Genomic DNA, 23,055 nt, shown 5'->3' on the forward strand with positions numbered 1-23,055 from the left:
CATCAGGACCATTGGTGAAAAAACGTGAGAAAGTATAACTAAAGTGATCTTACTGATCCGGAAACTAAGTAAGAGCAGAGCAGCGCACTCACGAAGCAAGCTAAGGATCGGGCGCAACAGCCCCTTCCAAGAGCTCTACGATCCGACAGGAGCGTGTTAACCAAATGCGCGAGGTACCTTAAGACCTCCAGTCCAGAGAAACAGGTCAAAACCTTTTTCTTTCACCTTTGAGCACTTTAGTTATACTTTCTCACGTTTTTTCACCAATGGTCCTGATGAATGCCCATAAGTCCTAAACCCAGGCAGATTGAGGCAGAAACATGTCGACCTTTGTCCATAAGACACTCTGTCCATAAGATGCACTACCATAGAGTTTACCAGACCCAAAACCAGGTATAATAAAGAATCGGAATTCCTGGCTTTTGTGTCTTTTTAACAGAACCCTTATCACTGGCTCACTACTGCGTCAACCTTGGGTAAGAACCTCCTGGTGGAGGCTGCATAACCTAAAACAGACCTAATGATTATGCACACACGTGATCCATAAGCGGAGAACCAAGATATACCACTTCAGATACCACCATACCCATCACGTGCATGAGGGTCTTTTTTCACTGGGACATCCTCATTCCTTCCTGCATACCTAAGGTTGAGCAGGACAAGTGATCCATTCCCCTTTGATTATTATACGCTAACTTGGAAAGTGAATGGATCCACATTCCATCTCCCCCACCCTTGATTAGAAGATATTTCTTATCTAAACACTGTTCGAAATGGGTTGAACTCCAAGGAAGATTGGGACCGTCTAATAGGAGCAACATAGAACAAATAATAATGATAGCTGTTCTCTATTCTTAAATGAATCCGGTTACAGGCTAACAAATAAAGTGACAAAAATGGGGTATAGTAATATCAGTATTTTATTATGTATATCTCATTTTTTGACCTATATGTTCTATCCACTAATTTTTAGGTCGAGCTCTCTCGACCTATTGTCGTCGAGATGCGCTCTCAAGTGACACAGACAGGGGCACGAGCGCGATTCAGGATCGTGGACGCGCACACGCGCACATCTCCCGTCCCGCAGGCAAACCAGCATTCAGTTTCACTGCTTACAGTGAGACAATAGATGGCATGCTGTTCACACACAGACGCATGCGCGCGCACACACACCCACACAGGCACACACGCACACATCCCCTCCCTCTCTGCCCCCCCCTTCCCACTTACCGGGCTGTTTCCACATGTCCCTCTCCCTCCGTGACGGGTCAGTCTCGGCAGCAGGCAGACTCGGAGGTCGGCGTGTCTTCTCCGCCGATTTTCAGCATGCGCCGCTACAGCTGATGTGCACGCTCACGGCACTGCGTCTCGTGCGCCCGCACCACGCTGTTTCGCGCCCGGCGATCCTCAGCTTGTTATAGGACCTGTGCCCTGCTGATGCCCCTTCCAACAACCTGGCACTTTTGGTGAATTTACACTCATGCGGCTCTCCACCTGCCAGCTCTTTCTCGGTTGTAAACACCCGGCTCTCAAAGCGCCTATCTGAACGCCCTAGCATGTGACTCACTTCCTGAGCACGCACGCCTCGCGACGGGAAGTGCGTACACCCCCGAGCTCTCCGACAGGCGTGACAGGCGTGACCAACATGGATGGCCTCCAATGTAGTTGTCATTAACTCCTCCTATCCATCCAGTCTGGCCTCCATGCTGTCAATTTAACCCTAGCAGTCTTAAAATTCATCATCTGCAGGCTACAATGTACCTACATCATTTTTATGTGTGTGATTGTATTATTATAGTGAGTGAGCCTGTGAGTGAATGTATGATTTAGTGAATGGCTGTGGTGGAGTGTGGGACACGAATAAATGCTCTGCTTTGTGTAAAGTCTTATTGTAATGCACTGTTGGTTATTTGCTCTTTAGTCCATATATGTATTTAAATATGAATCAGTTTCTTATTAATAAATAAACTTTATATTTTTTCTAAAAAAGGTGTATTCGATTTGTGTGATGTATCTTTGACTCTGATACGATTTACTTTGTCACCACCCCCATATCTTTAGGATCCCACCTTTGGGACCTATTAATTAATTTTGGCATGGTTCCGTTGTTCTATTCAGCGGCATTTTTCCACTGTACCCCGGATACCTTAAAAACCCAAAGATTAGGAAAGGCCTACTTACAGCCACAGAGCAGTACTTTGCGGAGAACGAACACTCAGTTACATCCCAACGACTCTGTGGGAGGCATATAAAACGGTACTGCGGGCCACGCAATCTCATTAATCACCGGACATAAACAGGACCAGCGACAACAGATAGAGACCCTGGAACAGAGGGTATCCCAGGCAGAGCGCTAACATGCCAAGGACACCAACAACATCAGGGCAAATAAGTTAAATCTGGCCCAACAAGAACACAGGGCATATGAGTGGGAGGAGGCAAAAGCTAGGCTCATCAAAACACAGCATCCTATCTATGAAGTTGGGGATAAGACAGGTAAGCTGCTAGCCTGGCTAGATAGACAGGAAAGGGCTGGTCAATAGGTGGCACAGCTAAGAATTAGAGAATGGGACTATTACTGCAGATCCACAGCAGATAGCTGACGCATTAGTGGTCCACTATGAGACGGTATATACACACCCATAGCCACAACTACAATAGTCAATAACCTAGCTGTCATCAAAGATATCCAGATGCCCACACTAGCCCCTAGTGCCACTCAAGAGCTGGAGGCAGACGTGAATCCAGATGAACTTGCATTAGCAATAGGTGCATTACCACACGGGAAAGGCCCTAGGACCTAACGGTATACACATTGAATTCAATAAGGAAGCAGCAACTCAACTCATACGACATCTGCTTGACATGTACGAAGATAGCTTAGAAAGAGGAGAGATACCCAGGGATCAGCGTCTAGCGACGATAGTGGCAATACACAAACCAGGCAAACCACTGCAGGAGTTCATATCTTACCAACCAATATCATTAATAAATGCAGAAGCCAAAATCCTGGCTAAAGCATTGGCCATCCGGCTGCAACCACACCTTACAACACTGATACACCTGAACCAATCAGGATTCATGCCGGTCCGCAGCACAGCACAGCACTCAACATGAGGCGACTGTGCAGTGTTGGGGCACGCATACTCACAGTTAAGGAGGACGTAGTTATTCTCTCCCTAGAAGCACGTATGGCATTCGACCTCGTCAAATGGTCATTCCTCTTCGCTGTCCTTGGGCATCTGGGTTTTGGCCCCAAGGTTTGCGTGTGGGTGCAGCTGCTGTACAAAAGACCGGCACAGGTGGTGGTGAATGGTTGCATCTCGGCTGACTTCCCCCTGGGAAGGGGGACAAGACAGGGCTGCCCCCATAACTGCTCCTGTTCGCGCTGGCGCTGTAGTCGTTGGCGGCATGGATACAACAGGACCCGGTTATCCGAGGATTAAAATGGACGATGGGATGGGAAGATCTATTTTGCTATATGCGGATGATGTGTTACTATACATGGCATCCCCTGCGCGCACCATCAATTGCTTATTAGACATTTGCGCGGCATATGGGAAAGTGTGAGGTTACATCATAAACTGGGCAAAATCACTCATATATGTGCTTAATGGTCCCCCTCCGCGGCTCCCACGGGACTGTGAAATGCAGATTGCTGTCGGGGGATTTCAAATACCTAGGATTATATATTACGCCCCAGCCCATGCAATTTATCGAAGAAAACCTCATGGAGCCCCTCAATAGATTTTGCTATGATGTCAAACATTGGCGATCACTACCGCTAAGACTATTGGGGAGGGCAGCCCTCTTTAAAATGATGGCACTCCCAGATTCCTGTACGCCCTAAAAAACACCCCATTCACGGTTTCCCCCACATACTTCAAAGTGGTTGATGCCGCAGTGACCAATCTCCTGTGGGATGGAAAACCCGCCCGTATAGCCATGCATAAACTGGTGAAGGGTTGGTATGATGGCAGAATCGCCCTTCCAAATACAAAAGAGTATTACTGGGCTTCATGGCTCACAGTAATAAACCAGTGGCTTCACGCCTCCCAAGAGGAACCAGCGTTCCGCATGGATAGACATGTCCTTGAGGCAGAGGGCGTCATGGGGGTACTGTACAATAAATCAAATTGGAACACACTCACAGGTCCAACAGCACACACCGTCTGAATTTGGTTCTCTGCACAACGAGCGCTAGGATGGGAAGGGGTTCTAACACAGGCCACACCACTCTGGGAAACACGACGGTTAGGCAAACTACGCAACCCCAAGGGGTTCAGACAGTGGAACCTAATAGGTATCTCAAAGATAGGGGATCTGTGGAAGAAGGGTGGGGTCATTGCCTTCTCTCAACTTCAAGCAACATATGGACTGGCACCAACAGAAACTTTTTGATATGTGCAAATTAGACACGCACTCATGGGGTTATTCCACCAGGAACGCAACTACCAGAGGCCTCGACGTTAGAGGACAGACTCTTAACCGATTACCTGAGTAAAAAAGCCATTTCCCAAACCTATTGAAAAATCATAAACAACCAACCAGACCCCACGACAACCCTTAAGGAGCATTGGCAGACTGACGTAGGAGAACTGGATGATACAGATTGGCAGGAGGCAATTGCATCCCCGCGAGAGATTGTGATACCCTCCAAATTAAAATTAGTACAACTTAAAATCCTCCACCGAATCTACTACACACAAATAACTATGCACCGACTAGGTCAGACGGACATGCCACTCTGCCTGAGACAGTGTGGACTACCAAGCACATTCTACAACACACTATAGGACTGCCCAGGAATCACACCTTACTGGGAGGCGGTCCTGCACACGATTTCACAGGTTGGTGGGGATGCTGTCCTGCCGGAGCCAAAGAGATGTCTACTTAATATTTGGGAGCCTACAGATCTAAACCATAGGGCTCAAGACTGGGCGACGTTAGGTATGGTGATAGCAAAACAAAATATAGCACAACACTGGGGAACGGGGAATACTCCTACCTATCGCCAATGGTGCTGTGATATGCACACCGCAATGGTAGCAGAGAAAGCACTCTATGTGCATAGAGGGTGCCCCAAGAAATGGACACGGGTATGGGGAAAATGAAATGCTTTCCGGGGCAGCATCTGTGAGCCCCCTCAGGAGGAGCCGATGTCAGATAATAAAGGTTCGGGCCAAAGATAAAGTGACGTTTACAATAACACACTGTAGCTATGTAGTCAATGAATAACGGACGTAGAAACGACGAGCAGTATGGAAATTTACACAAATAATGTATGACTTATGAATACACTGTGTATGTACTATTAAATTTGAATGTTATGTAATGAATACTACCAGTTACAAATGCCAATAAAAATATTCATTAAAAAAACACACAAAAAAACGCTACTGATGTCAGTTGTGGTGCACAAATGCGTAACTTTGCTGAACATTTCAAGAACTGTACCTAAAAAGTTTCTCAGACATATAATTTGATCTGTTTTATCCCAAATAATCGAAAAAGTAAATGCTCGATAGTGCTAAAAAGTTCAGTTGTCAAATGCTTAAATTTTTGCAATTCTTGATATGTGGGTAACTACTGACAACCACGTTGATTAGTATGCAATTTCCACAACCCGAACGTCGCCACACAACTAGGTGTCATCATGACAGATAACAACCTCACTGATATTTGGCATTCCCGACACGCAAGCAGCGTAGAGTGCACTTGCATTACACCTACACACAATATGTGGTCAAGAATGGAATGCTGGCTGACCACTAGAGATAAGGGCACGTGGAACATAATGTTGTACACCTCCTGCAGATATTGTCCAATCATGCCCGGTCCTGTTGGAAATGAGTCCCCCAGAGTAGGTATTGCGCGCTTTCTCCTGGCGTATACCAGCAGGTGCCCTCTGGGATCAGGTCTTCATGATAAACATGGATAATAAAATTCTAGTAAAAGTGATAGCCTCAAGGCTCCGCCTACTTCTGCCGAGCATAGTGTGGCCTGATCAGTCTGGGTAGGTACCCGGCCGGACAACGGCTCACAATGTGCTTATTTTTTATGCTATCCTGCACACGATTGACCCCAGCTTCAGTGCAGCCGCAGTCTTCTTAGATGTAACTAAGCCATTCAATTTGCTCGAATGCCTGCTCCTATTACAGCTACTAAGTTCACAAGACTGATAGAACTTCTCTACACCCGGCCTTCTGCCATACTGCGGGGTCAATGGAATGATAACCCCTCCATTCAACATATCTCGGAGCACCCAGAAAGGATGCCCCCTATAGCCCCTAATATTTGCGATTGCAAGGAAAATTTGGAAGCTAGTTTGCGGCAGCCCCACTCCCATCAAGTGGTGGCGTTTACTCCACGCAGAGTCCTGGTTTCCATGTATGCGTATGATGTCACTTTGTATATCGGTGATCCTCACAACAATGTGGATCAGCTTACCAGTGAGCTCACCCAATTCGGCAGTATCGCAGGTATAAACATAAATTGGGACAAATCTATTCTGTTCCCCCTTACGACGGCGCCCGAAGGTTTGATTCCGAATTCCTCCTGACATGGGCACTGGACTCGCTCACTACCTGGTGATCTGGCTTAGTCGGGACCTTGATGGCTAACTATGGTAGACTGATGTCCTGGCTTGGGGATCATGTAGACAGATGGATGAAACTCCTGTTCTCCCTCGCTGGGACATTAGCTATTGACAAGACAGTGATCCTCCCTACATTTCTATATTTGCTCATTCATTTGACAATAACTGTGCTGCTGTGGCTTAGGTCACACCTCATAACACTGGCTGGGCAGCTCGGCAACCTCGGGAGGCATGGGAAATAGTGGCACTCCCCTTTGAACTGGGCGGAATTGGATCTCCAGATAGGGACATAAACCTCTTTAGTGCACAAGATAAATTTGCCCATTTACTGGCTCTATACTACACAGTTCCAACCGCATACGGCACCTGAACATGATCATGTCGCCCCTTGAAGACAGCTCTATACCTTACCCCTAAGTAGCCAAAAACTCAGATAGACATGGTGGCATGCACAGTGCGGGCATGGTGAGAATTAAAAACAGAAGGCGAGGCTGGATCATTTGCCCCTTCGGTGCAGACTATTGTTCACCCTTCTATACCAGCCACTGTGGACGCTGGCACTTGTAACTGGCATCCTTTGTAGATACCCAATGTACTCGTAGATAACATGATCAAAGGTGAATGCCTAGTTCATTTTCACAAACCTGGATGAAAACAGCCCGGATTGGGTTTAACCTCTTGGCTGCTAGGCGTTTTCCCGCTGTGTGCTGGAAAATGCCATTTTAGTGGCACTATGACGAGCTCAGCTCGTCATCAGCACACGACACCCGTGGGTGATGACGAGCTGAGCTCGTCATCAGCATCGAAAGGGTTAAAATGTAATCTTGGAACCACTATTCGACTGCTCTTCTTTTTTTTCCTCACAGAACTCTCACTCTGATATTGCATCTCTGTGAGGAGCAAAATAGCATATGAAGCAGAAGTACTTGAAAAACTCAACTGCAAACGAAGAAAAATATACGGCGATAAAGGTGCATTCTAGAAAATGTTCGCAATATCCTGTGCCATCCTATATCATTGGGAGGCTCCATGGTTACTGGACTTCTCTTCTTTGACTAGTCCAAATCCCCCAATCCATAGCCCAAAGTTCAATGGGAATTGCAGTTGTGTCTTACTATTTTAGTACTGCTACTATTGATCAGCAAAGAAAACCTTAACAAAATGTAAAATGTCGATCTTTACAAACAAAATATTTCAGATATATTCTTACTTTTTTGTTTCATATGATGATGAAGTAACTTTTATAGTGAAAATTGCAAACTAAAATTGTTTGTAGAAAAGGGCCATTTGAAGAACAGCAAGGCTACGTGTTTTATATGATGATTAAGTAACTTTTATTGTGAAAATGCAAACTAAAAATGCCTGTAAAAAGGGGCATATGAAGAACATCAGTGCTATTGATTAAATCAAACGGAGCATTACCGTCATTAGAATATTATTTAATAAGGATCTGATACTCGACAGGTATCCTCACGTTTACTCATTTAATTTTGAGCTGGTTTCCAATAAAGTTCCAAATAAGACCTGTAATAAAATTCAAATGAAGTGTTTGTTCACTTGGGCTGTACTTGTTACTCATTTGCCCAGTCATGTGCCATAGATATTCCATTAAAAAAATGTTCTTTAGCATTACAAATCACTTAAAAAACGGAAAGGGAACAACGGATCAGTTGAATGTTATTGCCACTTCTAAGGGCTAATGGCGGCTGGTCCCTGCCCCCCTGCCACATAACCTAAGCTAGGCGTGACGATATTCCTAACAAAGTACAACCTGTCTTGGCTTATTGCTTAATTAAGACATCGCTCTTGGGTGCACGAAAGCACAAAGCAAACTACGCAGAGCTGTGCACTAATCCAGCAGAGTGTGGAAATGGCAATGGGGGAAGGGGTGGGCGTTACATAATCTGTATTTGCGGATTTTAGCCTCAGTTTAAATCTAGATCTGCGTGCCAGCATCAATAATTCTTTCCTACCTATGTGCAGCGGCTTGTATACATATATTGATATATAATTAAGTTGTATTTTTGATAATCGTTTGTTTTCTTATCTGAGGTAATATATATTTTAGTATATTCTTCAAACGATCTAGAAATCGACTGACGGATGCACTGATAAGAAAAAGTTGCATATTCACTTGTGATGGTGTGTCACACTACTTACTAAACAATGCGAGGTTAAAGAGTGTGTCAGCAGAAGTGCAATTCAGCTCCATTTTAATATTCCATTACTAAAGCCTAATAAACAAGATAACGGCATCCATTGTGGTACAGCTTGCACCCTATAGTATATAGTGTATCTTTCAATTCCGTGCCTATTGTTCCCGTTGCATAAAGTTTCTATTTTCTATTCTTCACTGGGTCGATTCGCCGGAGAACAGTAATTAAATCCTGCTTCTGTTTGTGTGGCAAGAACTATGAACTTGGCAAATACAATTTTCTTTCTTTTAATGTGTTCAGGCCGCAGCGGCCACAAAACGATAATTCGCCATCGTGGTTTTCACACACAGGAGCTTCTTGGAGTTCATAATGTCAAGCGGCTTTGTTTGCTACTTGAGGATAAAAGTCGCAATGTTTTTTTGAACTAGCCTATTTTGTGTTTCTAAATTGTGCCACAAAGAGAGAGCAGGCAGCCCCTTTTTCTTTGACACGTGATTAAAAATACAGAACTTGCAAACAAAAATATGTTAACGATAGAGGTGCTGCAACTGTGTGATGCTTTACACAACGTACAGTGCACTGGCAGGGAACAGCAGTTAGAGAGAAGAACTAATGAAACAAACTAAGGCAAACAATATTCGCACTCAGTAATGACACTAAGATGAAATCTCGGAAACCAACCTGGAAGACATAGCTGCAGTCTATCCACAACGGTTGCAATATTTCTTTGCTGGATTCTACACCGGATACTAGCCTCAGTTTGGGATATCATCTTAAGAATGAAAAATAAACATGCATAGTTATGCACATATGTGTGTTAGAAAAGGGAATCAAAATATTCGGTAAATGTACTGCGAGAAAGACTTAGTATATTCTCACCTCTTTCCCAGCATCTTGAAGCCTTCGGTTAGTATCAATAACTTGAACCTTAAAAATAATTTCACCTTTGTTAGACAAATATGCACATATTGCCCTGATGTAACTGCTCACCCTTGTAATCAGATCATACTTCATGAGAAACTTAGAACAAAGAAATGCAAATTCAAATTAACTCTACAGCTTGAACTTGAACTTTTGATCGCAAAGGGCTTTTGTTAACTTTAATTAGTTCTGACAGTTCTTTCTAACAGATTCTGTGGCAAACTTCTCAAATTTACTTGGGATTTTTGAACCTTAGTTGTTTCTGTGGGTCTGTCAAACAATTCAAACCATTGACCCAATTGACCACTGGTCCCTTTTTGATAACCTCAATGAGCTCTATGTGCCATTCATTGTCTGCAAGAAATGGCAATTGCATTTTCTGGTAATTAAACATTCATACTTTGCTGAATGCAAGCACTGGGTGGTTGATTAACATCAAACGTTGAAATCTCCAAGTCCCAGCAACATTTTCATGCTGCAGGTGCAGGCAGAGCTCAACCTCAGATTTTCCCACATAAAAAGTGACTCATTAGGTCATCATAATAAGGAAGCACATTCTAGTTTATTAAAAATCTCATTAATTTCAAAACAAAGATGCTCAATGACCTCATTGACGCTTGTATTTGGTCCCTTATTATCTGAATATCTTTATATAATGGTTTTCTAATCATAACCTCTGTTGAACTATACTCATTCTGTCTGGAGTGCATATTTTCCCTTCTGAAGTGTAAAGAGAGCTAAAAGGGCCTGGTCTCACCAGCCCGTGCGAATAAACAGTGCTAGAATCAGACTATTTTTCAAGTGCTAAACACTTACCCAACACACGTCTCACTGCACAAATCAACCACATTTGAAAACTGCGGTTCGAGTCTACTTTCTGGTAAGTTTTCAAAATAAATTAGTCCTTTCTGAACAAAGAGCTTTTGTAATAATGTGATTTGAATCCATTACATGTTATTGGTGCTCAAAGCATGTATGAACAGAAGTGGGGAAATACAGAAATGTTGTAGGATCTCGCATAGTTTGCTTCTTGAACAGTTTTCCCTCAAAGTCAGACCCGTAATTTTAATTAATGTTGGGGAAATATAGGAGAATAGAATTTTTTTTTACTCAGGGACTTGTCTTCTGCTATGCTACCCTTGTGAAGAAGGATTGTGTGAAAAAGTTCGTTACATTACCCATTATTTTCTGGGGAATCAAGGGAAACTGAGAGGTTGCTTTCTGAACTGTCAATATTAAAAGACAGGAAAAATACTAAATCTCACCATAAGGGCACTTGCAATGGCAGATGATTCTGACCGAGCTCTATTTTGATAACATTTTCTTAAATCACAGGTATTTTTTAATATCATTAAATTACTAGAGAAGAAACAGACATTTAAACCTATATGTCGAAATTATACACAGCTGAAATAGTGGTCAGGGTACATACTACAATAGCAATTTTTTGTTTTCATGTTATCAATTCTAACCTGCACAGCCTTAATCCAATAAATGGCTACAAAAATGACAAAACTAATGGTTCAGATCTCAAAATGTTCCCAGAAATTTACTTGCCAGTCCCGGGCTTAGTCTCTTAAAATATTAATCCAAATAATTTCAGTCTCCTTCTTACCTTTAACTTTTCTGCCTCTGCCCTTACTTTAAGAAGTTCTGTAATAGCATCAACAAATCCCTGGTGGTGAAAATTGCACATCTTTTCAATTTCTCTGTCATGATTCCGAATACGAGCATCAAGTTTTTCCATGAACCTTTGGTGTGCATTTGGCAGGTCATCATACACAGATCTGTTGAGATACAATAGAAGAGGAATAATGTTACGTTGAAAGTTGTTGTCAAATACATCTCTGGAAATACAAAACGCTAAAATATTTGTGATGGCACACAAGAAAGGAATGGCAGACGTAGGTAAGATAGTGAGAGGCGCTGAACACAGCTTCATTTGTAATACTAAATGCTGTAAACGGATAACATACACAATTGCCCCACAATTCAAGGGGTACTTGGTAGCTATTGCTTCAACACAGACACAAACTATTAGTAATCAAGATAGCATGCTAGCGGCCCAGCGTAATAATGCTGTACTTGAATGGGCTCACAAGTCCCAGGTTTGTACTTTTTGAAAAATACTCACATTAATAATAACAGCTTAGTTTTTATAAAAAGCTTAAACCCTCACCTGTCACTAAATGTTAATCTAAAGTTGCAAAGTTTGACTCCCCTGGAAATCATCGTGAAATGAATCAAAAATAATGCATCACTCAAAACCTGCACCCCCAATTAGAAAATAGAATTCTAATCTAACGTTAAACATTAGCATATCTACATCACAGAGAGACTGCTTTATTCATGACACAAGCTCCAAAAACGTAACTCATTGCTTTGCACAAGGCTTGCCTCGAAGGGAGAATTTTTACAGCACATTTTCAATCCGACATTACGCAATATTTCGGCAAATGTGTTTTATGCATATGATTTTCACCAGTCTCCCCGATCCTGAAATAAAGTGGCACTTTTGGACTTGACACGACAACCCTACTTCATGCAGCCCATTCCCCTGCACCAAACAATGACACCAGCTATGAACCAGTGGCAAAAAACATATGTACATATTCATTGCAAAATCAGCAAGAAAATCTCTCTCTTTTTAACTCAAACTATTCCAGTTTTCTATTTTATACTCCTGGAAGGTATGTGCCTTTGTAAAATAGCCATATAACGGGGTATATTGGTATTATTGGATAATAACATTTTTATAAGTCTATAACTAAAGTTAATGTTCTGATACATTAGTAAAGAGGAGCAGTTTTTGCCTAACGTTTCATTTAGGTAGATTTCAAAAGTAATAGCCTGAGTTTGTCGAAATGCAGTTAGTAGCGTAACAACTAATAATTTAAAGAGAAACACACGTTATTAAACCAAAGTAGTACTACAACCCAGTGCTTCAATCCCAACAGTTTTCTCACAACCTGTAGAAGATGATCTTTCATCCGCTAACCTTTTTCTAGTCTGACATCTACACAGCTGATGATTTAAGAATGCAATTAAATCAGGGCCACGCCAATGCCTTAATCCTAATGGATTTGTCAACAGCATATGACACAGTAAATCATGCCATACAGCTGGACTATTCCAAAGCACCTGGCCTAAAGTGTATCTATGGCTGTAAACCTTACTCCTTCCAATAAGTAGAAACTAGCAGTTTGTCCTTGAATCCCACTGGATTTCTTACTCCCTCATTTTAACATTTAACATAACATAACGTGTATTTGTAAAGCGCACATTCACGTAGGCATCTTGGCGCTTAATAACAAATGTTTTATTGTTACCCAGCTCGATGGTACTCATTTTATCGACCTCAGAAAGATGAAACGTTCAGTAGACCCGGCAGGATTTGAACCTGTGACCATGAGGTCAAACATGGCCTCCTACAGTGGACGCATAAGCCACTAAGTCACCAGACCCGGCATTTATGTGAGCCTTTTAGAGAGAGCCCTTTCCAATCAAGGCTTACATAATTACATGACGCTGATGACACACAGTCAAGCTCATGTCTGGCTGGAAATCCTTCCAAGCACCAGGCTTTTTAACAAATCATAAAATTTATTTAGTAGTGGATGGGCAGCAACAACCTCAAGTTTAATGCAGAGAAAACTGAAATTTTGATAATTAATGATTGATTTATGGCTAGATTCCTACTGGCCGGCAGGGACGGGCTCGCTTTCCCCTTCTCTCAAAACCATTACAATAAGCTCTCTCAGAAGGCCAGGTTTCATTTGTTGCATCAGCCTATGCTTTCCATCTGGAAGTAATGAAAAAGGTTTTTTCATTTCTATCAGAGGAAGGAAAAAACGTAATACATCTGCTCTTATTGAGTCAATGAGAGCAGAGATTATTCTCATTCCCTTTATATGGGGTTCTGAAACGTTCTACTCCATCAACTTCAGGTTATCCAGAATACAGCTGCCCACCTGTTATTGAGGGCAACTAGATTCTCCTGATTTTGCACCTTACTATCATGTCTCCACTGGTTAAAGATAAATCGCAATATTCAATTTAGGTCTCATTGTATGTTTTCATTTCTCTACAGCTAATCTTCTAGTCTTCCTAATGTTATAAAACATAGGACTGTTGGCCTTAGGTTTCATTAAGCTCAGCAGAGCTACGGTATTTTATAATGGAAACTATATGTAACAAAAAAGTCTTCCTGTATTAAAACCTGGCTCTTTGGCCAAGCCTTTACTTGTTCCTACATACGCTTGTCTTCCTTGCTTGCTATGCTTCTGAGCCAAGAAACTTAAGATGGTTGTGAACTCTGTATGTAGTTGTCACATAACATGACAAATCTCTTTGTGATTGTTGTGATCACACAACATTGAAAAACGAGAAAGCTCTGTATATTCAAAAAAAGCAATTGACAAAGGAACAACAAAATTATTGGACACCAAATTTGGGTTATCACTATGCATCTAGAGTTGTATAATTAATCCATAGTTAAAATGCACAACTTGAGTGCGAGGAGCACAATCACCTTAACCTCTTTTTGACATTATCTCAAAGTGCCCGATCTAAGATATACATTGTAGATTAGCGAGGTAAATAAGGATTTCTGAAAAGAAGTAATATTGTGTCATGGGGTCAACTAGTGATGACAATATTCTCAACTATGGATTGTAAACAGGACCATTCTTTCTGAACAGTCTCCACACCTAACAGTTCGTATTTTACAATTTTTTAAACATAATTCTGTATTGGTCTAATAACAAACAGATCTAACAATATGGCTGGGCCTCTCACCTTACATGGTGAACACACCTCAAACCATAGCTCATTCAGGCTCCTGGACTCACTCTCCATGTCTATAAGTGTACTACATCACATCCCAAGTAATTGGGAAATTCAACCCTCGATCGAAAGAGACTGAGGAAACTCTCTTCCCAGGTAAGTAAATTATATGATTATTGCAATCCTTTAAGGAGTAATTACAAATCGAGTTGCCTGCTTTCTTTATTTTTATATTTCACACTGCATGACCCATATATTATTTGCACAGTTCTAACTCCTCTTTTTTTCCAGTCCATGCAGGTTGCTACTTACACCAACATGTACATTTCTTTTTTAAACAATTTTTACTTTGTCAAAAAACACAACCCAAACCCCAATGTCGACACTTTGTATCTCACAGGATACCACTACAGTATATGTGGAAATTTCTCCAGATGCGCCTTCCAACCCCTCAGACCTCCCCCCCCCCACATATAAAGTATAGATCTACATCCAAAATGTAGAAGAACAAAACGTGCCCTCATTCAGTCCCTACCCGATCGTCACTAAGGTCCCCATAACGGCCCCACTTTTGCCAGATCTTTTCCACTTTTGGAGGCATCCCGTCCCCTTATAGACCTGGTCTTCCGCAGCCCTATACCAATCCATATTCATATTTCATTTGCCATTGTTCCACACTCAGTGGCTCGGCTGCCCATCATAAACACACAACATCTTTTTTTGTTTCGCCACAGTGAAACTCAGAGTGGACAGTGGTCTGGGGAACGTGCCTGGGTTTTTCTCCCACAAACATTCAGAAGGATCACTTTAGCCGTGGTCCCGGTCCCGAGACCAGCTCCCTGCCTATGCCCTTCTCGGACCCAGGCCCAGAAGTTCCTCGGCCTCAGACAGTCTCAAAGAGTGTTCAGGAAGATCCCTTGTAACCCACACCCCCTGTTGCATCTGTCGGAGGGAACCCATCCTATCCTATACATAAGCACCCTTGTATAGTAAGACCTATTCTACAAGCGCAACTGCACTAATCGAAAGCACAATGTTATGGCCACCACCCTGGGTGAATGAATCACTTCCTCCAATTTCCCATCCTCCATAGCTCCTACATCTACCAGTCAGGCCTACTGAAGCTTCACAAAGGGACCAGGGATGTTGTTCAGCAAATTACTGTAAGGGAGATCGCACTCTTACCCAGTGGTTCAGTCAACAGCCTATCCTCAAGAGGAGATGCGTCATTCAATAGCGCATACTATTCCAGGTGCGCTAGTAAGGCATGTCTCAGCTGAAAGTATCGGAGGAATTCCCCGGGTGCCATGTCATACTCCACCTGCAATGTCTCCTAGGCAACCAGCTCCCCCCCGCCCCCTCCACGTCTCCCAGAGCTGAAATCCAGTTAAGTTCTACCTAGCAATCCCCTTGAGCCTCCACACCTCTGTCAGCATATCACTGTCCCAGAGTGGTGTCATTGCCATGGGTTTTCCCTGCCAGTCGAGGAATCTAGTAGCCACCCACCATACCGAGGCCACGACTCTTCTCAATGAGTTGCCTGCAACCTCCCTTGGAATACAGTGCTCTTGGAATGCCTTGCAGACCCAGAGATCTACGACCTGCCACAATCGAGGTCTCCTCCTGAGGGACGAAAACCCACTCATTAATAAGGATCAGTTGGAAAGCCCAGTAATATTTTGCTACATCAGGGAGGGCAATGCCTCCATCCTACCACCCCCTCGTGAGTTTGGGGAGTGCTATCCTAGCAGTTCCCCCGTCCCATAGAGGCGGACGAATCGTCTGGTTGACTCATTCAAAGAACTCAGGCGGAACCCAATATTGCGAATTATGTAGTACATATAAGAGCTTTGGCAAGGTCATCATTTTATACATAGCCACCCTGCCAAGAATTGATAATGGGAGCCTTCAGTACAGACTGAGAGCGAGAGATCAGTGTGCCTGGTACCATAAAGGCGGAGATATTTGAAGACAGTGTGCTCCACCACTAGCCCCTCCAGGATGCACCAACCTGCAGCCAATACAAATAAGGGTAGAGAAGGGATACCCAAGTTGATCCGAAACTCTGAGTAGGTCCCATTAACGTGGAATAAATGAAGCAGCCGGGAAGGGTAGACTCAGGACTGGTCACGTATAAGAGGATATCGTAGGCATACAGGAATATTCTGTCCATCCAGTCCAACCCGGTCACCAGAGGGTCTGCCCGTATCCAATACGCCAGGGGCATCAGGGTGAATAGCATCAGCAACAGAATTTTTAGGAGTGAGATTAGTCTATAGAAAGCACAGTTTGTGCTTAGCTTGAATTTGAATTTGAATTTAAAAACATTTGTTGAGCGCACTTATACCTAGCGGTTTCATGGCGCTTTGAGGATTACAACCAGCGGACGGCAGCTGGAGAGGGCATACTAAGTGGCAAAGGCGCTAGAAAAGAGAAAAGTTTTCAGGTTTTTTCGGAATTCCAGATAGGAGGATGAAGTTTGGAGCGCCAAGGGGAGGGAGTTCCAGAACACAGGTGCAAGGGGCCGCAAATTTCGCCCCGCCAGCTTTCTTTTTCTTGAAGCGGGGTACGGTCAGAAGTGCCATGTGGGTTGAACGGAGGTCTCTGCCCGGTGAGTAGGGACTGATGGCTGAAAGGATGAACTCGGGGGCGGTGCCCATCCTGGCCTGGAAAGTGAGGCAACCTAGTTTGAAAAGGGAACGTTCTCTCACGGGCAGCCAGTGCAGAGCCTTCAGCAATGGAGTGGCTCAATGGTATTTGGGCAATCCATGAATCAGGCGGGCAGCCTGATTCTGCACTAACTGCAGGCGATGTATGGCGTAGGCCGGCGCGCCGTTGTAGATAATGTTTCCATAATCTAGGCGCGAAAGCACCATGGCCATAACAATGACCTTTAGCGCCGGGAGGGAGAAAAAACAAGATATTTTTCTAATTATTCTGAGGGAAAAAAACACAGGAGGATACCACCGAACTAACTTGGGAGTTCACGGAGAGTTGTGAATTGAGTAGAATCCCAAGGGTCTTGACTTTGGGGACCGGGAGTGGGGGGACACCAAGTGATGGGGGCCAAAATGGCGGGGACCATGGACTGCAGCCACCTCCAGTCAGGACTAACTCAGTCTTGTCTGGATTGAGCTTGAGGTGGTTGCAGTTCATCCAGTCCTGAATGAATAGCATGACAGTTTGAACATTTTGGGCGGACGAAGGGGAATGGGAAAGATTAAAGATTAGCTGGAGGTCGTCGGCGTAATTGAAAACCGTGACCTCCAGCTGCTGCAACATAAAAATGAGGGGGTAGATGTATAAGTTAAACAAAAGAGGGGAAAGTGATGAGCCCTGGGGGACGCCACACTCCACCTTACGGGAGGCGGCAGTGAAGCCAGCAAGGTGGACCGCTTGAGCCCTGTCGCATAGGAAGGACTCAAGCCATGAGAGGGCTGAGCCCTCTATGCCCGCCGCCTTGACACGGGTGAGAAGGGTGGAATGGTCCACCGTGTCAAAGGTGGCGAACAGGTCCAGGAGGATGAGGGCCTGCGAGAGATTGGTGTCGATGCCCTCGCGAAGTCCATCCATTACTGAAATCACTACCTTCTCCGTGGAGTGTAGGGGTCGGAAGCCCGCCTGGCGGGGGGAGAGGCAGTGATTTGCTTCCACGTGAGCGCTCAGGGTGGTGGTGACATGAGTTTCCAAAACCTTTCCCAGGTAGGGCAGCAGGGAAATGGGGCGGTAATTGGAGGGGGATGAGGGGTCAACACCAGTTTTTTTCAGGATTGGGATTACGACCGCTGCTTTGTGAAAGTTAGGAACAACACCGTTGCTGAGCGAGTCGTTAAGGAGGGTGAGCGGCGGGACGGGACAGGTTAAATAGATCTCTCTAAGAACGCGAGCAGGGCCAAAGTCCAAGGGAGAGCCCGATTTTACCCGTTGGAGCAACGGGGGAAGAGAGTCCAAGGTCAGTGGAGGGATGATGGTCAGTTTGGAAGCAGTGGAAGGGGAAGAGGGGTTGGCAAATGTTGGTGAGGGGGGGTATATTGGTTTTAATTTTTGCAACCTTCTCAATGAAGAAATCATTGAGCGAGTTGCATAGATGTTGGGAAGGGGGGATCGTAGCCGTGGCTCTGTCGGAAGACGCTAATTCGTGTACCGTGGCAAAAATTTCTTTGGACTGGGACTCAGCCGCTAGAATCTTATTAGAATAAAAAACTGTCTTGGCCTCAAGAATGGCTTTTTTATAGATTTGGAGAACAGAGAGGTATGCAGTTTTCAGTGTAGGGCAGTAAGCTCTCCTCCAAGCTCGCTCAGCTCTCCGCGCGGCCAGCTTCTTTGCCTTAAGGTCTGAGTTAAACCATCTGTTAGCTGCGTGAGCTCTTTTAACCGTAATCCGTCTCAGGGGAGCGAATTCATTGCCCGATTGGGTCAGCCAGTTGATGGTGGCCAGTTGAGCTGGGGCAGTGAGGCCTGAGAGGTCAGGGCTGGTCTCAGCCAGCGATGAGCAAAAGGATGGCATGTCCGCTTTTCCCCATTTCCTGACCCAGATATTCTTACAAAGTGGAGGCTTAGCATCAGGGGCTAGGGCAAGGGAGAATGAGATAAGGGAGTGATCGGACCAGAGGCAGGGGGAAACAATGGGAAGTGATGTGGGGACATTTAGAGCCCAGATCTGGTCCAAGGTGTGACCGTGGATATGAGTGGGACTGTGGATGTGAGATGTGAAATTGAGACTGTTCATAAGATCGGTAAAGTCCTTGGAGTAGGGGCTTTCGGCTGGGTCGTTTGGCCAGAAGTTAAGGTCCCCTAGGACTAGGACTGAAGAATTGTTTATCGCCAAGGTGGCGAGAAGGTCTTGAAAGTTGGAATTGAAAGAAGGGGTAAGTTGAGGGGGACGATAAATGAGGACACAGGTCAGGGGTGTCTGGTAAGAGGTCGAGCGTGCCACCAGGTAGTCCACTTCCGGAATTAAGGGAGAAGGAAGAATCTGGAAGTGGAGATCAGTGCGAGCTATCAGGGCCACTCCTCCTCCCCTCTTGCCCTCCTTATGGACTACTACGATAGTACCCAGCCGCCGGTCGCAGGGAAGGAGGGCGGTATTCTGCATGTTGCTATAAAGGCGTGTTATAAGTCTCCCGGGGGGAGTAGTCTGAATGACATTTAAGTGCCATAAATGTGGGTGGGGGAGGGGAAAGTTGTGTGTTTTTGCCTGCAGGATGCCCTGAGTTCATAATAAAGAAACAGCTCCGAAAAAGTCCTGGCCCCTCTCTCCGTCGTTTCAGGTGGAGATCTGAATGTGTCCCCAGGGTGTAAATCAGCAAATGTATGCAGTTCCAGGTTTCTAGCTATTAATCTGTTTGCCCCCTCCAGCATTGCAGGGATCATGGGGTTGTGCGCTATATGGATGGGGCATATAGTATTTGCAGATGCGCTCTATCATGAAGCCTGTCCCATTCCCACCTCAGGATCTCCACTGTGTCAATGCCTTCTTGCGACCGTCTGTAGGGCCCATAAACTACCACCAGGAGAGGCACCAGTGCTGCAACATCGAGCTCAACCGCCACATGTGGCAGAAACGGGATCGTGTGTAGCCAATACTTCAAGAATTGGGCTTGCACGCAGTAAGCATACAGCTGGATATCAGGGCCCCCAGTCCGCCCTTGGTCAATGGTAAAGTCAGGAGCTTCCAAGACACCGGCACCTGTCGGCCCGCCCACATCATGGATATCAATAAAGAGCAGATTGTGTTAAAAAAGGCTTGGGTGAGGGGGATTGGAATGTTAACAAAGAGATATAAGAACTTAGGCAAAACCACCATCTTGGCTACTGCGATTCTCCCAGCCAGGGCGAGAGGCCATTTTTTCCATGCTGTTACCCTGTCCTCCAGCCAGTCATGGCGCATCCGAAGTTCATGTTCCAAATTTCCTGCACATCGCGACTATGCCAGATGCCCCGATATTTCACCGGACCATCAGCCCATTGCAGGGAATAGTCAATAGGGAACGGGATTGTTGTGTCCGTAAGATGGAAAGAGAGTGGACTTAGCCCAATAAACACAGATATACCGGATAAACCCCTTAATTTTATTAATTTATGGAGAATGGGAGCCATGTTCACAGCAGGGTCGTTAATATACAGGGTAATGTCATCCGCGTATAGTGAGATCAATAGGCCCCTGGTGCTGAACCCTAGCCCCCAGTCAGCATGATGTTGTCTGATCCGTGCCGCCAGTGGCTCCATCGCTATAGCGAAAAGAAGAGGAGACAGGGGGCAACCCTGCTTTGTTCCTCTTGTGATGCAGAATGGGATCGATAGCATGCCATTCATATGGATCCTTGCTAATGGTTCAGTGTAGAGCAGGCGTATGAGGCCTAGGAAGAGAGGGCTGAATCCTATTCTCTCCAGGACAGCAAATAAATATGTCCACTCTAGCGTATCAAACGCTTTTGTGGCGTCTAGAAATGCTGCAAGTAGTGTAATACAGTAAAAAAGGTACAAAGATTCTGCTTCGTAGACCGCTCCGGGATGAACCCTGACTGATCTGGGCCAGCAATTAATGGGAGCAGTGGCTGTATTCTGTTTGCAAGTAGTTTTACGAAAATGTTAACTTCTACGTTAATTAGTGACAACGGTCTGTAAGAGTCCACCTAGGCACTAGGTTTCCCGGGCTTCAGCAGTGTAATTATAATGGCTTCGCGCGTTGAGGGTGGCAGGGCACCAGTCATCTGGGCCCCCCTTCTTAGACTGTTATAAGGTTCGGGCCAGCTCAGTAGCATAAGTTTTGTAAAATGCAGTGGTGATGCCATCGGAGCAGAGGGCCTTATCAGATGGCATGCTACGGATCACTTGGGTGACATCTTCAGAGGAAAAAAGGAACATCCAGATAAACTCTGTGACCCCTACCCATCCAGAGCAGTTCTAGGGAATCCAAGAACAGCTGCAGACCCTCCGGAACAGATCGGCTTGTGGCCGTGTATAAATTGGCATAGAATTGTGCGAAGGTATCTAAGATTTCTTGCGGGTCTCAAGTTGGTGTCTGATTTTCTCCACGAATTTCAGTGACATAAGCGGCCAACCACGGTGCCCGAAGCATGTTCGTAAGACTTTTACCAGGCATGTCCGCTTCCCCATATCTCCTAGCCTGTGTGTACATTTGCCCATAAATTTCACCTCCCGCTGTGCCTCTTCCTCAAATTCCAATAATTTTTCTTTTAGTGATACTAAAAGGGAGGGATCATCGGTAATACAGTATTGTGTCTCAAGCTCCTTGATACATGCCTCCAGGGAGGCGAGGGTGATCCTTATTGCTTTCAGTATCCCAGCTTGATGTGCTATACATTGACCCCTTATCACCATTTTAAAAGCCTCCCACAAGGATGCCTAGGATGTGACCGAAACAATATTATGAGAGAAATACTCATCAATGTCACCACGTATTTTCTCATTAAAGGCCTCGTCAAGCAGTGCGTTTGGAAGGAGCCTCCGGCTGGACATTCTGTTGGGAGCATTAGGCGTGGATAAACGCAGGAGGCAGGGGGTATAGTCTGACAAGGACTGGGGCAGATGGGTGATCTCTTGTGTCCACATCAACACATCCTGCAAAAGCAACCAGAAGTCGAGCCTCGTCCAGGCCCTGTGGTGTTCTGATATACAAGTGCCCTCCCTCACACTTTCATTACGTGCTCTCCAAAAATACGTTAGGTTGCCATCCGAGTGGATGGCATTCAGGGCTAGATGTAGGTAATTTGGATTTACCGATTCATAAATACCGAATTTTACCAATTCGGTATTTATGAATCGGTAAATCCAATGTAGGTAATAATTCGGTAAAAAATACCGAATCAGTAGGATTCGGTATTTACCGAATCGGTATTTACCGATTCAGTATTTGCCATTGATTCCTATGAGCCTGGAGGCCCATAGGAATGAATGTCAATTACCGAATCGGTAATTACCGATTCAGTAAAAATGGGAAAAAGTCAAGAATGGCAGGGTGTCACTTTGACACCCTGTTGCACGCCTGATTAGTGTTGGTGTGCACATGTGGCATACATACATGCCCTAAGGGCATGTATGTCTGTCACATGGCACAGGTGTAAATGCACATTTATGCATTAATAGTTGGTGGTAAATAACGAATTCTTAAAGCCCTGAAACACTCTCTTAAGTGCTTTTTACATCACATTTACCGATTCGGTAAATTTCGAATCGGTAAATGTTGATTCGGTATTTATCGAATCGGTAAATATCGATTTGGTAAATACCGAATCAACATTTACCGATTCGGAATTTACCGAATCGGTAAAAAAGCCCCTACATAGGAAAAGGCTTTTACCGGTCGGTAACGGCCGATTTCGCCGTTACCGACCGGTAAAAGCCTACCTGCATCTGGCCCTTAGTGTAGTGCTAGAGTTAGGATGGAGTGAGCGAGATGCGCCCTTCCTGTTCACAGCATCATTAAGCACTGCGTTAAAATCCCCGCCCCACAAAATGGTATCGCACCCGGTGGATTTATAGCTTGAAAAAAGTCTGGGTTATCCGTATTGGGCCCATAGATTGCCACTAATGTAATCTTCAACCCTCCCAGAATCCCAAGTAATATAACAT

The 23,055-nt window shown here is 44.7% G+C and overlaps 1 protein-coding gene across 3 annotated transcripts in view; it reads right to left on the reverse strand.

Annotated features, from left to right (window-relative positions):
• EXOC6 (exocyst complex component 6) overlaps positions 1–23,055 on the reverse strand; it is a 1,184,343-nt gene that overhangs the window by 946,426 nt on the left and 214,862 nt on the right. For all 3 annotated transcript variants that reach the window (XM_086922491.1, XM_086922490.1, XM_086922489.1), the window contains exons 2-4: positions 11,291–11,462; positions 9,634–9,681; positions 9,436–9,526 (exon numbers count right to left, since the gene is read on the reverse strand). In XM_086922491.1, the coding sequence (XP_086778617.1) occupies positions 9,436–9,526; positions 9,634–9,681; positions 11,291–11,462 (311 nt within the window). The remainder of the gene's footprint in view (positions 1–9,435; positions 9,527–9,633; positions 9,682–11,290; positions 11,463–23,055) is intronic.

Source organism: Lissotriton vulgaris, chromosome 5, assembly GCF_964263255.1.
Source record: "Lissotriton vulgaris chromosome 5, aLisVul1.2, whole genome shotgun sequence".
In the NCBI taxonomy this organism is placed as follows: Eukaryota; Metazoa; Chordata; class Amphibia; order Caudata; family Salamandridae; genus Lissotriton; species Lissotriton vulgaris.